Consider the following 15073-nt stretch of genomic DNA (forward strand, 5'->3'; position numbering starts at 1 on the left):
TGTGAATGGGTTAAAGTTTGACATGTCAGTCCCCTTTCTCTTCACCGCTTCAACCTCCGATTTCTCATAAAACCTCATTTCATGCAGCACCTTTGCAAGCGTATGGGTAATAGGCTCCATGAATCGGACAAGCATTCTGTTGGAGGTAAAATCAGAATACGAGTCATAGACAGTGACAGTATGTCGCACAAAGTCGACTTCTACTGCCACCCAATGGGACTGTCGAACATTATATGGGAGATAGACCTTGCGCACTTTCGTCCATGCTTGCGCATACCCATGTTGCCATGACCCATTGACAAAGTGGTGTACATTTTTGAGGTAGTTAGGGGGAGGGGCAACGGTCCTTGCAGCAGATTGTTTCCTCGTGACTCGTTTCCCACTTGGCATTGCAAACGGCTGTAAAAATTGCTGCAACCAAGTGTGACATACACGTTACATAAACCCAAACCAAAGCACCAAAAGGAGAGACCAACATGACTCCTACCAATGCAAGAACTGCAGTGACACAAAATATGGATACAAAATTACCTGCAGACAAAACTCGGCGGTTGTCCACTCCCTTCCAAATAGTTGCGGATGAGAGAGTTGTCTTTTGCGTATTAGAAACATGGCCATGTCAAGGTGCTGCTATTTCAGAACACAACAACGGCGTCAATATCACAACAAATGACACATAGTCAATGTCATCAAATAAGAGATTGATCGAAATAAAGCCGGGTTCAAATTGTTACCCTCGAGCTCATCCATGCAGTTTCATCTAACAGTTTGTAAAAAAAAATCTGCCCCAACTTCAAATGGTTCGAGCTCCAGCTCCGCACTACAAAAACAACACTTGCAAAGGTAAATTAAAATATAATACACAAGTGGAACACCTTGTATAATATGACAATGACACACACATGTATAGTATAGCTGTGTATAAATTGTTTGCATACATCAAAAAACAAGTAAAATGGTTTTGCCAAGATACAAATCCTAACCTGATGTCAGTTTTCAAAGCCCTGCAAAGTTGTATGATAGCCTTCACATCGTCCATGGCCACGGGTTTTGTTGGATCAAAACGGGGCTGAGGTGTCTGTGCATGCAAATCAGTAACCTTCCTCTTTTTCTTGGAGGGATCGGTGAATGGACTCAACAATGGTGTCGCAGCCCGCTTAAGTCTGCACCCTTTGCCTTCACCATCTGGTTTCCGAACCGTGGCAGTAGCCTCGTTGTCCCCTTCATCACCAACCAGACTTATGTTACATTTCATGGGAGGCCTGACCTTGCATCCCACCCCCTCAATTTCTGTCTTCTTCCAATCCTGTAACAAATGTAACATTGTTTTACAAATAACTCTATACCCATTCCCATCTTCCGGAGGAGGAAGGAGGGCATCTTCAACACTAGGAAGCTTCACATCTTCAGAGGTAGGAACCTTGTGAGGTTGTTGGTCCACTTGCCTCTCACTAACTGAAGTTTCAATTTCAGTGTCTATGACTTCCATGGCTGGGAAGGGTTCCACTCCATCAGCAGGGACTTCTGGTTCCCTTGGAGCCCCTTCTTGATCTGAGGCTGGAAAGTGTTCCACTCCATCACCACAGACTGGTGCTTCCATTTCACCCCGTTCTGTATGCATGCCTGGGAAGGGTTCTACTCCATCAGCTGGAACTTGAGTGTCCATTTTAGGTGCTGCTATAGTCGGACTAGTAGGTTCATTTAAGGGTGACAATTCATTCTGCCCTCCTTCATTCATCTGAGCAGTACAGACTTCCTCATGGCCTTCTCCACCATAATTTTTTTTTAACTCCTCCATCTCCAACTTCAAATAATGTTTGACTTCAGCAATTTTTAGGGTCAAATCCCGAATAGCCTTTTTATTTCTGTCACACTCGTTCTCATGCTTCAAACAGTTCTTCTGTACAATAGCTTCCAAGTCACGAACTCTGTTCCTAAGCCCCCGATTTGAACTACGTAGCTTAGCCAAATGATCCTTAGTGCTGCGTAATTGATGCTTCAAACTGCGAACGTCATTAACAGACCCTTTGGCCTGCATACAGTTATAATGCAACAGTTACAAAGCTTACAAAAAACCACGAAACTATTTCCACTTCATTCCTATCGTATTCGCTATATTTTCACAACATTGGAAAAAGATCATGCTCACCTTAGAAGAGGAGGGAAGGGGGGCTGTTTCCTCAACATCCGCGTCTTTTTCTTCACTAGAAGTGCCGGTTTTTTCTTCGGCCTCATCCCCAAATAATTCAACCATTGCTTCTTCGTTGTCATCATCCCCCCAACTCCAGTAAGGTTGTTGCTTCTCAATATCTGTTGGCCGGAGAAGTTGCACATCAACCTCCAATTGAAACACAAAAAAAAAAAAAATAAGTTAACTTTGTACTTTTTCCTAATCATAACATCACTGATACAAACAGATCTAACCTCAAAGTTTTCAAAACCCTGACTCATAACGTCCCGAAAACGGGCCACCGTGTTGCTCCTCCAATGTAATATTCGAGGGATGTGCCTATTGTCTTCATGGACCGTGAAATGCAATGCTTCCAAAGCTGGGAACACTTCAAAGGCCCAAATCTGTTCACAACATTGAAACATCAATATATGTAAATGTATTTGCATCAAATAGTTAATTGCTGGATATGTGTTCACCTGAAGAGAGAAGCCAAACCCCCTTATGATGTACTCTCTTGGTCTACCACTTCGCATTCTTGTCTGCGTTCTCTTTCCACTTTGTTTGGGCATTTTTCTTTTTTGGGGCACTTTGACTCGTTGGTATTCAGCACAAACTGCCCTCAACAGTGAAGCATTTGTCATTGCATATGACACTGCGCCCCATGGATACTTGTCAAACTCCTCTAGGTCTTCAACCAACTTCAAATAGCGCATGTCAATAAGCACATGCTTTTCAGTACCCAATAGAACAAAATTGGCAAAATAGACCATTCCAAGCTTTAACGCATCCTCATCATCTGTGCCCTCGATGAAGGCGGTGTGTAGGTCCAAAAGGGTGGCAGGTTTATTGGTGCTGAAGTATTTTCGCTTCAACGAGCAATTTTCATTTGTCGCCTTCGGAATGAAAGGGAGCTTTCCGAACCTTAGCCCCATGATGAGGCAAAATTGTTGGGCTGTGAATTGTATCAACTTGTTACCCACAATGAATTTTATCCCGTTCACCTGTGTAACTGTCTTAGGATCAGCCTTCCTCATCAACAGGCCGTGGACAATTTGTGAATTCCACTTCAGGTCCTCTATCAGTAATAGATGACCAAAACAACTTCCCTCGAACCTCTGTAATTGCTGCGTATTCAACTTCGCCTTTATTGTTGTAATGGCGGTCCTTGTGTGTGAAAGGGCATATGGCTTTCCTTCGTACTTCTCATCCTCAGGAATCATAAGCTTTGCTTTACAAGCCATTCTCAAGTTCCCTGCACAACAACATCATACATATGGATCATTGGTTACCCATATTTCATACGTACATTACTCAAACTAATACTTTGAACCCATTTTGATATATGTATATACATTTGATAAAACCATAAATGTTTTTAAGCCTCTTTTCTACTCTCCAACTCTCTCCACACTCTCCTCTTATCTACATTCCCTTCTGCCAAATGTACATCCCATTCCAACAAAAAACCAAATACCACCCAAGTCTGAAAACAATTTCATCAACCACGGATCCACTTCATACAGGGTTTGGGCGAAATGGCTACAATAATTACTCCAAATGCATCAATGCCTACTAAAATCTATTCATGACCATAGTTATATACATGTCTAGTCATATGCAATGCAGTACCACACATGGAACATCAGTATTCACAGTTATGGACTCTGTGTGCAAACTAGACACGTCAAAATTTTACTGCAATTGCAACTGCTAAACCTAGATGGATGAACATGCAATTTCTAAACAGATACTGAAGCCCCATAAAATACCATTTTCAGACATATATCACAAGCTGCAAGCAAGGAATAACAACACAATTTAGCAGGTTTTATACCACAAGGAACAGAAAATTTCCACGCCAACTAACTTTAGTTTTTCAAAATCACATAATTAACCATTAACACTGGAAGGGTGCAAAATATACTACTACGTGCTGAAACACCAATGATACCAACAAATTTACTTGTGCATTATTACTCAACACCTAATTCAGGGCCTACTGAGGTAATGGTGTGTTATAATGGAATAGCCCTTGGCACCAGAATAATTTCCCACACTAAATATGACTCATAAAATGGAAGTGAAAACAAGCATTGCCATAGAACCAATCCTATATGACAAATAGCAATTTGAGGCACTGCATCGTCCATAGAGCAAAATCAATACACCAATACAAGTTTCATCCCAGCATGATCTACTTCACAGTTAAATTACATTATTATTGCAATATCTCTAATTACTAAACTTCACAAATTCAGTCACAGGTTAGTGAAATTATCCTTCTCAAATGATAACCATACAAAAACACAAACTAGTCAATAACAAATACAAAACCCACCTTAGAATAACTCCTTCTCTGCGCAGAACCGAATTCGAAATCCCAGCCACACCTACAGCAAATCGCGACTTTTGTCCTAACCGAGTCTCACAGGATTGAGAAGGAGGAGGACGTTCGTGAACAAAGTCCTAACCGAAACCAAAATTTAGGTTTTTTTTAGGCCCTGAAGGAGCAGAGAAGAAGAGAACGACGTCGATTCAAGACTCGAACTTAGAGGGAACTGAGACATCGTTTAAGGGAGACATCATTTCACGATTAAACCCTCTCTTTCACCGTCAAGAGCCCCCTCACCAAACCCTAAAATTGACTGCAGAGAGAGAACGACAGAGTGCTGCTTAGGTTTTCGTGACAGAGGGAGAAATAGAGTGGTGGTGGTCGATGGACACAGAAACGGCCGAGAGAGGAAGAGAACCGTGACTGAAAGCTGAGAAAGGGAGACAAGCCTGCGTTAGGTCGCCAATCAAAGGCCAATAACGGGTTGATACATGTGCTTTTATATGGAGGGCAGTTTGGTCATTTCACGTTCACAAGTGATTATATCAGAATACAATTTGTAACCTGATTATTTCAGAATAGCACTTGTGAAAATTGATTATATCACCTTATTTCCCTAGGTTTTTATAGGGCATTTGATATTTTGACGAGAACTTTTCCCTCGGTGGCCGAATAAAAAGCGGGTAAATTTGGTATTGGATTGGGTTTCTTTTCTTTTTTCTTTCAGTGAGTAAACTGGATTTTCCATTTTTCATTTCTGTAAATAAATAATTAGAGCATAAGATTTTGTATCTATATATATAAATTTTGACTGGTTCCCTGGGAGATTGCTTTTGTCCCAGGTCCGTTGAAGATTGGAACTTTGGCTACCCTTCCAAAAATGCAAATAACTTTGTTTCTCTTTCTCTGTCTCTTTCACTTGTTTTGGACTTCCTATTCCTACCAAAAGCTAATAGAAGCATTCACCAAAGAAATCACTTTACAACTCTGCGTTGCAGTAATATCTATTCTTACTTTTCAATCACTATTATCAACTGTCAGAAAAAGTCGTTGTCTTGGACCCAAGAATCCAAACCCAGTGCTATCATTCTCTCTTATCTCGGAATTGTTTAAAAGACCCAGATTGATTTCCTTTTTCTTTCTCTGTTTCAATGATATAGTAATTCTGACATAGACGAAACAGAGTATTTGTGTGTTTGGTTTGTGGGTGTGCTTGTTGATATGCAAAGCTCTGGTAATGTTGGTGGTGGAAGGAAATGTTTTTGGGGGTTTAGAAGCTTGATTCAGAGGAAGCAAGTTGATTCAGTTCATGTGAGGAGCGAGGGGCATCATCAGTTGGCTAGGAAATTATCTGTCGCTGACCTCATTGCCATTGGTAATTGCATTAACTTGTTTTTTTGAAATGGGTTTTGCTTTGTTTTTCTTATTAGCTTGTTCTAAGTTCATTGAAGTTTATGGTATCGGCTAATGTGGCTAATTCAGTTATGTTTTCTTGTGCTGTTCTCTGTAAAGTGAAAGTATTTTGTTCCTGAAGTCCCTGTTTAATGGTTTGCTAGCAGTTTCTCTTTCTTTTTCAAATGTATAATGGATTTGCTGCATTTGGTCTTTTGCAATTGCTTGGAAAAAATTTCTCTTAGGCTATTCCTCCCTGTATTAAATTAATTTTCTTGTGTTAAATATAAAACAAAAACCATGTGAAAGCGTTCTGCCTCATGATAGGTTCATTGTTTGTTTCATTGGTTGTTTAGAACTATTTATCATCAAGAAATACTAGGATCATTTTTGCAATGTCTTTGTCTACATCAAACACAGGATAGTACTATTTTCATTATCCAGCTTCTTAGTCCGACATTACACCAAAGGCAGGACAAGTCTTATCCAGCTTAGACCAAGCCAAGCCAATCCAGGACAGTCCCTAAGCATAGTCCATGCCAAGACAGTCCGGCATACCAAACGGGGCCTTAGGACTTTAGATAAAACCTATCTGAGTACGTTAACATAATTTTTCACTAGAAACTGGAATACGATGCTCTTTGATGTTTAAGTGAGATATATATTATTTCTCTGATTTTCATTATTACATCGATCTGAAATTTTTTCCAACTTATGCTTAAAACCTATGCCCTTTTATTTTTCCCTGTGGTTTTCATTTCCCTACAATCATAGAGATCATTCAAGCATAGAGATCATTCTTTTAAAACTTCCTTTCAATCAGGAGTTGGAGCTACTATAGGTGCCGGAGTATATGTTCTTGTTGGCACAGTGGCTAGAGAGCATGCAGGACCTGCACTTACTATTTCATTTTTAATTGCTGGGATAGCTGCTGCACTCTCAGCATTTTGTTATGCGGAGCTTGCATGTCGTTGCCCATCTGCTGGAAGTGCCTATCATTATTCCTACATATGCGTTGGAGAAGGGTACTATAGAATCTTTTTAATCATTTGAATGTCAACAGAAGTCTCAACCTCAGTGCACTTTAATTTGTTTGATGAATTCATTTCTTGATGTAGGCAAATTGTAAAATAACTTGTTAGTAGATCAGTTCAAGGCATACTGGTTGAAAATTTTCTGACTTAAGTAAAAAGGAAATTTCTTTATTAGAATAAATTTTTGTAATTTTGAGAAAATGGTTAAACTATCCATTATATTGCTAAGTTCTTAATTTTTGTAATTCATGACAAATTTTCTTTTTATTTATGTGTATGAAACCTTCTCTTAGTGACTAACACAATAACATCTTGTGGTTGCCTTAGTGTTGCTTGGTTGGTAGGTTGGGCTCTGATTCTAGAATATACTATTGGTGGTGCAGCTGTTGCTCGTGGCATAACCCCAAATCTGGTAGTGTATTTTTGTGTCTTTGCTTGGCATCATCATATGCACTTGTGCTTATTTTGCAAATCTGGTATATATGTGTGTGTGTGTGTGTGTTGTTGTGTTAGAATGTTAGAATGTTAGAATGTTAGAATGCATTAAAACATATGTACGTGTAGAATGCATTGAAAAGAATAATAATAAATAATATGTATCTGTGAGGATCAGTTGTGAGTATCATTTGACCAGTTTTGCTTTTCGCTTTGCAATATTTGTAAAACAAGCCTTCTTTCTGACAATATATCTTGGCACATGACTGTGGAACGCCTAAAATACTTAAGTTATTGTATTAGCCCTGTGCTGCTCAAAACTTCCTCCTTTTTGTCATAATCGGTTCTTGTTGTGTTGAAAAAGATGTCATCCCTCAGCCTTCCCAGGTCTATAAGGCTTCTCCAGATGCTTTCCATCAAGAAAACACTTGTCTCACTCAAACTGACTTTTTTTTATAGAACAATTGGAACAGAAATGTACTTTTTCTATGAGTTACAATATCTCTGATTGGGTTAGAGTGAAATAACCATATCTTTCCATCGACAACTTTAAAAAAAATATTCTACTAAAGAATAAAGGAGGGCAAAGGTATGTGATGTTAGCAGCAGAGAAGTCTCCATCTGTTTTAATTCATCGTCATTCTTACAAGTTGTCATTGATTATTTTTTAAGTAATTTGTCTCTTCAAATTCAGTAGTTTTTATAGAAAACAGTGGGGGAGATCCTCAGTGCTAATAGACACTATATGGTTCTTCTGTTTCTTTATTCAGGCCTTGTTTTTTGGAGGTGTGGATAAGTTGCCTGCAATCTTGGCCCCTCATACCATCCCTATGTTTGGTATTGTGGTTGATCCATGTGCAGCAGTATTAGTTCTTATCGTCACTTTTCTCTTGTGCACAGGGATAAAGGAGGTATTCTTTTTCCTAAACAATCATTCAATCTTTTTCATCTATTCAAGTTTTCATTTTCTTTGTTGCATTTCTTTCTAAAGCAAAGAACTCAATTTCTCAGAGTTCATTGGTACAAATGATTGTTACATCAGTAAACGTGTCTGTCATGCTTTTCATCATGATAGCCGGTGGATATTTGGGTTTCAAAACTGGATGGGTTGGATATGAACTTCCCAGCGGGTAATGGGGTCTCGTTGTCTACACTTTGTTATATGATAATCTCACTAGACTACTGGTCTACCTCACATTGCGCTTTAATTTTTTAGGTACTTTCCCTTTGGAATAAATGGGATGTTTGCTGGGTCTGCTGTGGTCTTCTTTTCATATATTGGTTTTGATTCAGTTACCAGCACAGTTGAGGAGGTAAGAATTTTGTGTAGCAGATTATCGTGATGCGTGATTCAATGGTCAAATAAAATTTTATAAAATTTTTATCGTTGGGCTCCTGTTCAAGAATTTAAGAACATATTATTTATGACAGGTGAAGAATCCTCAACGAGATTTGCCCCTCGGTATTGGAATAGCATTGTTTATATGTTGCATCTTGTATATGTTTGTATCTTTTGTTATTACGGGCTTAGTACCATACTATGCCTTAGATCCAGACACTCCCATCTCCTCAGTATTTGCGAGCTATGGGCTACATTGGGCAGTGTAAGCATATTTGCTTCCTGGTTCTGTTGTTACTCTGTTCTCCAGGATCGTGATATGCCTTCCATTTAAAATGAATTATTTTAAGATTCATATGCATATATTGCAGGTATATTATAACAACTGGAGCAATTACTGCTCTCTTTGCAAGTTTGTTGGGTTCGCTTCTTGCCCAGGTGTGTTAATAGCACCTTCATTATTTTTATATATTTTTTATTTAGCATAGTTATGAGCCTCTTTACAGTGGAGTTTTACTAATGCAGACTGGAGTTTTATGAAGTTTTTTCATGTACTCCTGCTTATTCAATTACATATTGGTCGATTCTTTTGGACTTTCCTGACAGTTTTAAAGAATTCTTCTTGAAGATTTTGTGTCAATGCCTAAAGAGTTTGCTGTTTTGTTTGCATTGCATTCCCATACTGAGAAAGGACTACAATACTCTTTTTAAGTCTAAAAAATCTTTAGGTTACCAGTCAAAATTTAGGAGGTAGCACTGATAGAATTTCTTTCACGAATTGGCTCATTCCATGGCCTTGTCCTTACTAATAGATTCTGAGTCTGATTTGCACCCAGACAAATGCTGTGCCTTAGTTTTTATTATATACTGGTACAGTCAGCCTTCAGATTAAGTATTCCTGTTATCATACGGTCATACCATGTTATAAGATAAGAGATGATAGAACTAGATAGAGTGAGACATCAGCCCTAGCGTGAATGTGTGTGCACTAATTTTACTAAGAAAATTGATAGTATTTAATTAATCTTTTGCTAGTTGCTGTTACAACATATCAACTGGGTTTAATATTTTGTGTCAAAGTGACAACACATTATACTCCCATATAAATATCAATATATCCACACCCTAAAACTCCAATATATTGATCTGACGTAGATATATGTTTTTCTTTTGCATGTGCATAATATTTGGTCTCTGTTTGCTTGGATGTATTCAGCAGGAAATGGAGTTGTGTGATCCAGAATGCTATTTTAAACATTATGTGACAAGTAGAATTACCTTTAACAGGAGATGATTATTGCTGACAATGTATAAGTGTTAACCGGATTCTAAAGATAACAAAACATAAAAAACAAACCCATTGCAAAAATAATCTAAAAACTGTCGTTTATTTTTAACTATTCAGCAGCATATCATAGACTAATCTATCTTTAGTTGAAAAGGTATTTTGGGGAAGATAATGGATCTGTTCAATGGCCTACTATAAGTTTGTGCCACCAAAACCTTAATGGTGGTGTATCATCAATAGGTTTTTATATCTGCTATGCTTCTTAATGATTACCTTAATTTCCATTTATTTGGAGGCACTTATTATCGCAAATCAGAGATCTGTTCCACCTTATAATTCGAAATCTCTCATGTGTTTGATTTTCCAGCCACGGATACTGATGGCAATGGCTAGAGATGGATTGTTGCCGTCATTTTTTTCAGACATTAATAAAAACACCCAAGTTCCTGTGAAGAGCACGGTTACAACTGGTATCTTTGCAGCAGTTCTGGCATTCTTTATGGATGTTTCACAATTGGCGGGAATGGTAAGCTAACCAAAGTTTTGGACTGGAGATTTTAAGGATGATCACATTGTCTATATAAATAATGAATTTAAAGATATTGATGTATAGAGAGATGAATCTTTATTGTCTTCTTGTTTTCACTAACATGTATGTATATATTCTGTGGATACAGGTTAGTGTTGGTACACTATTTGCATTTACAACTGCTGCAGTTTCAGTTTTGATACTCAGATATGTTCCACCAGATGAGGTGCCACTTTCATCATCACTTCAAGAGTCTATTAAGTCAGTATCATTGCGGTTTGGTCCTAATATTCAGGAAAGTGACAGCAAAAACCTTCAAAATCCTTCTGGCTCATCTGAGAATAATAGTCGATATTTACATGAAATTGGGGAGGCATCATTTGGCTATCCTCTGATTCAGAAAAGCATATCACAGGGTAATAGTGTCTTAAATTATTTGAAGTATGGGAAAACAAATATTTGACTTGAAATGTACATAAATCATGATGCTTTTGCTTTGGAGTGGGCATCACTAAACATGGGGGACTAAGAATAAGGAAAATGACTGATCACTGTAGTTTGGGTGCTTTTCAATTAGATCTGTGTAGTTTTAATTTTTTGAATCAGGTTCAGTTAATTTTCTTTTACAATCAAGGAAAATTTAAGAATCCGTCAATTAGTTAGATGATTTTTTATTTTTATTTTTATCATATCAATATAGTTAGTTCATTTTCAATCTGATCCCCGCCTTAACCTCCCGCTTGCACCTGAGGCGCGCTACATTTCTGTCTAACTAATTGACGGATTCTTTAATTTTCCCTTGAATATGACAACCTGATTGAAAAATAATTAAAACTACAGAAACCTAAAAACACCCAAACTAAGGGACCAAATTGGTCATATTCTCTTAAAGTTAGGATAGTCTCATTTGCACTAGCCACTAGGATCTCATCCCACGTAAAATGAAGATTGCTTTAATTTAAATTGACTAAGTTTTTATCCTAGACAATTGGTGCAGGATCCATGTTTTTTAACTTATTGTGATCTTCAAAATAAAATTTCTTTTTCTGCCACATTATCGCATTTAAGCTATGTATAGTCTCATTAAAATTTTAATAGCATTCTTCTTCACCGTTTCTGAACTCATTATGTCTTGACTTTCCCTTGCAAGATGAAACATTAAACAATAATACACATATATATATATAATAGATGATTATACTTCAAACTCAAATTCCAAATTAGAACTTTTCTGTTGGGTTGCGGGGAGGACACAGGTTTGGCTATTATGATCTTTGGTTTTTCTTTTCACAATATTGTACCTAGTGTGTATTTTTACATAATGGTACCTAGCGTGTATGGTTGAAATTTCTACCTAGGATGCACCTTATGCTTGTTTTCATTTTGAGATAAGGTTGAATATTTTCATGATAGTCCATTCATGATTCTTTCTGCTTTTAAAAGTGCAAACTTTTTCTCAATTTTTCATCTACAACATGTTAGGACCACGATGTTCCTCTTTTTGACTCATAATAATCATACAGAGAATCATAATGAACAAACAAGACGGAAAATTTCTGCGTGGACCATAACTTTTCTCTGTATGGGGGTCTTTATCTTTGCATTTGCAGCTTCAGCTCAAGGCCTTTCCAGGTTTGTCATTTTTCCAGAGTACATTTTAAGCATGTTGAATTTTGATTAATGGCCTTTTTTGTATTTGACCAGAATTTTGACTCTAGATAGGTTTTTTGGTTTTTTTGACAAGAAACTTTGGTTAGCTTGATCTATATTGTTGGCCCATTCCCCAACAACTTAAGATTTTTGGATTTGTGGTGCTATAAAATCATATTGGATCACTGGTTTCCATAGATCCTGGCTCAAAAACTCTCGTCCCCATTCCCCATTGGTTTGTTAGTTTGCAAGTTCCAGAATGGGGTTGTGCCAATATATTTATAAGTTATATCTGTGTGGGGTTGTACCAATGTACTCATAAAAAGTGTACTGTATTGGATGCACATTATTTTTCATCATTATTATTTTTTTTTTGTGATTCCTTTATGGATTTTAATCATTGTACTCTTTGATCTAGATCTATTGATAGACACGAAAAGGAATCAAACTTTATGGTGATTCCTTTTCATCAAATTTTTTTTTTTTTTGGGGTTAATTGTACAATGTTTAATGTTTGATAATCCTAGGCATGTTACGTGCATATTGTAACCTACGTGGTAAAAGAGAAGATTAGTCCAAATGTCAAATATCACCTGGAATCTCCATTTCCTTCATAGTTCGATTCAATCCATGAAAATTTGCTTATCTGGCATTTGTCCATGCAGCCGAAATGCTTCTTAGCACACACATTTAGTTTATAAGACAACATTACACTGGGCTTAGCTTACTAGTATAGAGAAAACAAGCCTGAATTTCACAAATCCAGAATCCAACAAGAGGAAATCTATTTTGAAAAACTCTTAACATTAGATTTGACCAGCATTCTATTAAATATCTGGGCTCTATATGCTTCAGGTGTATTCCATAATAAACATATGCAGTTTTTTCTCTGTAAATCATATGTGAACAGGGATGAGATCAGAGATTCGCACATGCATATCTTACAATTTCATCGGATTTAGTTTAATGCATAATAACTTTGTCCCAACTTATTGATTGTGCCAGCATTCTTCGCTTCACTGTGTGTGGAGTATGTGGAGCTCTCCTGCTGTGCTGCTTAATTGTGCTGACCTGTACAGATCAAGATGACGGAAGGCACAGCTTTGGACACACTGGAGGTACAAGTAATTTCTATCATTAGTCAGTGTTGATGGGTCCGTACACTAGAAATTTTGGTCTCTAAGTTTTCTGCTAGTGCTGAGGATGGACTTCATCCTCGGAATTTAAGCAAACTATTTATTAACTCAATGTAGTTTAGTAATCCGTAACCTTTATGTTACTACATTGCAACCTTCAAAAGTTAAACCCAATCTTTAGAATTAGTTGGGAGGGGTAAAATGCAGTTGATGAATTCAGAAGTCTGGTGTGGTTGTACATGCAGGCGAAAGCCATAGATATTTCTCATTAGCTGCTGACGTAACAAACGTTTTTTTCCCCCTCTCCAGGTTTCACTTGTCCATTTGTTCCATTCTTACCTGCTGCTTGCATTCTCATAAATACCTACTTGCTAATTGATCTTGGGTGAGTGCTCCCTTCCCCTCCAGACACACACAAATAATCAAATTCACGTTCAAACACAAAATCTGAATATATTTATCTATATCTTTCCAAGTATGTTGTTATATTCACGACTGGTTATTTGTTTCCTATTTAACTCACAGAGCTGCCACATGGATCCGCATCTCTGTATGGTTTGCCATAGGAGCAGTGGTATACTTGTTTTACGGCCGGAGCCATAGTTCACTTTTCAATGCAGTTTATGTACCCTCCGCTTATGCTGATGAGCTGTATCGTTCCTCATCAGACTATCTGTCCTAGTCTTTATCCAGGACAAGAACCAAACTCACCCCAAGTTAGGTGACAGATGTGTTTATCACTTTTCAAGTTTTATCATGTAAATTTTTAAAATGGAACTTCCAAACAGAATCGTTCATCTCATTGTAAAATATTCTTCTTCGGGTGGTTCGGGAAGTGTTGTGGAAAAACATGTAAATAGTTTAATTTAAATAATGTATCTCAATTTGTTCTAAATTCACAGTAGGTGGGTCTTGAACGAAAGGATAAAATTCAGAGAAAATAAGCTCTGTTTTCTTCAACGCTGGAACTATAACTGCTTTTACGAATACATATTGCTCTTCTTGGACAACCCTTCAAATGTTGAAAAGTTATGTTGACAACATTCATATGAAAAGCAAATGTGTAGGCCAACCTTTTTTGTACACAGATAAACTTCATCTTCTAGTTCACTATGAAGAAACTTGTTTCCAACGAAAAATCAATATTTTCTATTCTTCAGTTGTGAAAACATAAAGAATCAAAAAAACAAAATCTTCCATTTAGCATTTGTTGCAACTTCAAAGGATTTTAATTATTTTACTCTTTGATCTAGATCTATCGATAGACACGCTAAGCAATTACTATTTGAGAAGCAGGGGGCGGAATAGAAGTGCTTACCTCAGGAATATCGAGAGGAGCTTGATAAGGTACTATTTGAGAAGCAGGGGGCGGAATGGGTTTAGCACCATCAATAAAACTAGCAGGTTCAAATTTGGCCAAAGTAGTGGTTTTGGCCAAGGCAGGAGTTTCTTCCAAATCAGTAGTTTCATCCAAAACAGTAGGCTCAACTGGTTCCACTGTTGCTTCCCCTTGTATCAAACCATCCACAACAATTTCTCCTTGTAATCTAGCCAGTCATTTCATGCACTACTAGTCTCCCCCTGAAGGACATGCTTGGATGTATTAGAGAAGAACATCTTATCCTTAATGAAGGTAACATCCATAAACACATAGAGATGTCGAGTAGGAGGATGATAGCACCGATAGCCTTAATGGTGAGGAACGAAACCCAAAAAGACATAGTGAAGAGCACAATGGTACAACTTGCTCCTTTGATTCTTATGG

General features: G+C 37.5%; 1 protein-coding gene and 1 long non-coding RNA gene across 2 annotated transcripts; one reads left to right on the forward strand and one right to left on the reverse strand.

Moving 5' to 3' along the window:
• Window positions 1-345: 345 nt before the first annotated feature.
• LOC117633471 lies at window positions 346-833 on the reverse strand. Its single transcript, XR_004586663.1, has 3 exons — window positions 735-833; window positions 532-627; window positions 346-411 (listed from the first exon to the last, which is right to left on the reverse strand). It is a non-coding gene; the product is annotated as an uncharacterized LOC117633471 (long non-coding RNA).
• A 4424-nt stretch (window positions 834-5257) lies between these two features.
• On the forward strand, window positions 5258-14268 carry LOC117635146 (cationic amino acid transporter 4, vacuolar). The gene is made up of 14 exons (XM_034369489.1): window positions 5258-5880; window positions 6721-6922; window positions 7259-7343; window positions 8137-8277; window positions 8378-8496; window positions 8583-8679; window positions 8798-8970; window positions 9077-9143; window positions 10361-10519; window positions 10671-10938; window positions 12046-12154; window positions 13178-13290; window positions 13618-13693; window positions 13834-14268. Exons 1-14 carry the CDS (start codon window positions 5727-5729, stop codon window positions 13988-13990), a joined length of 1920 nt encoding a protein of 639 aa, XP_034225380.1. The 5' UTR covers window positions 5258-5726; the 3' UTR covers window positions 13991-14268.
• The last annotated feature ends 805 nt before the right edge of the window (window positions 14269-15073 follow it).

This window comes from Prunus dulcis, chromosome 7 (assembly GCF_902201215.1).
Source record: "Prunus dulcis chromosome 7, ALMONDv2, whole genome shotgun sequence".
NCBI classification, from domain to species: domain Eukaryota; kingdom Viridiplantae; phylum Streptophyta; class Magnoliopsida; order Rosales; family Rosaceae; genus Prunus; species Prunus dulcis.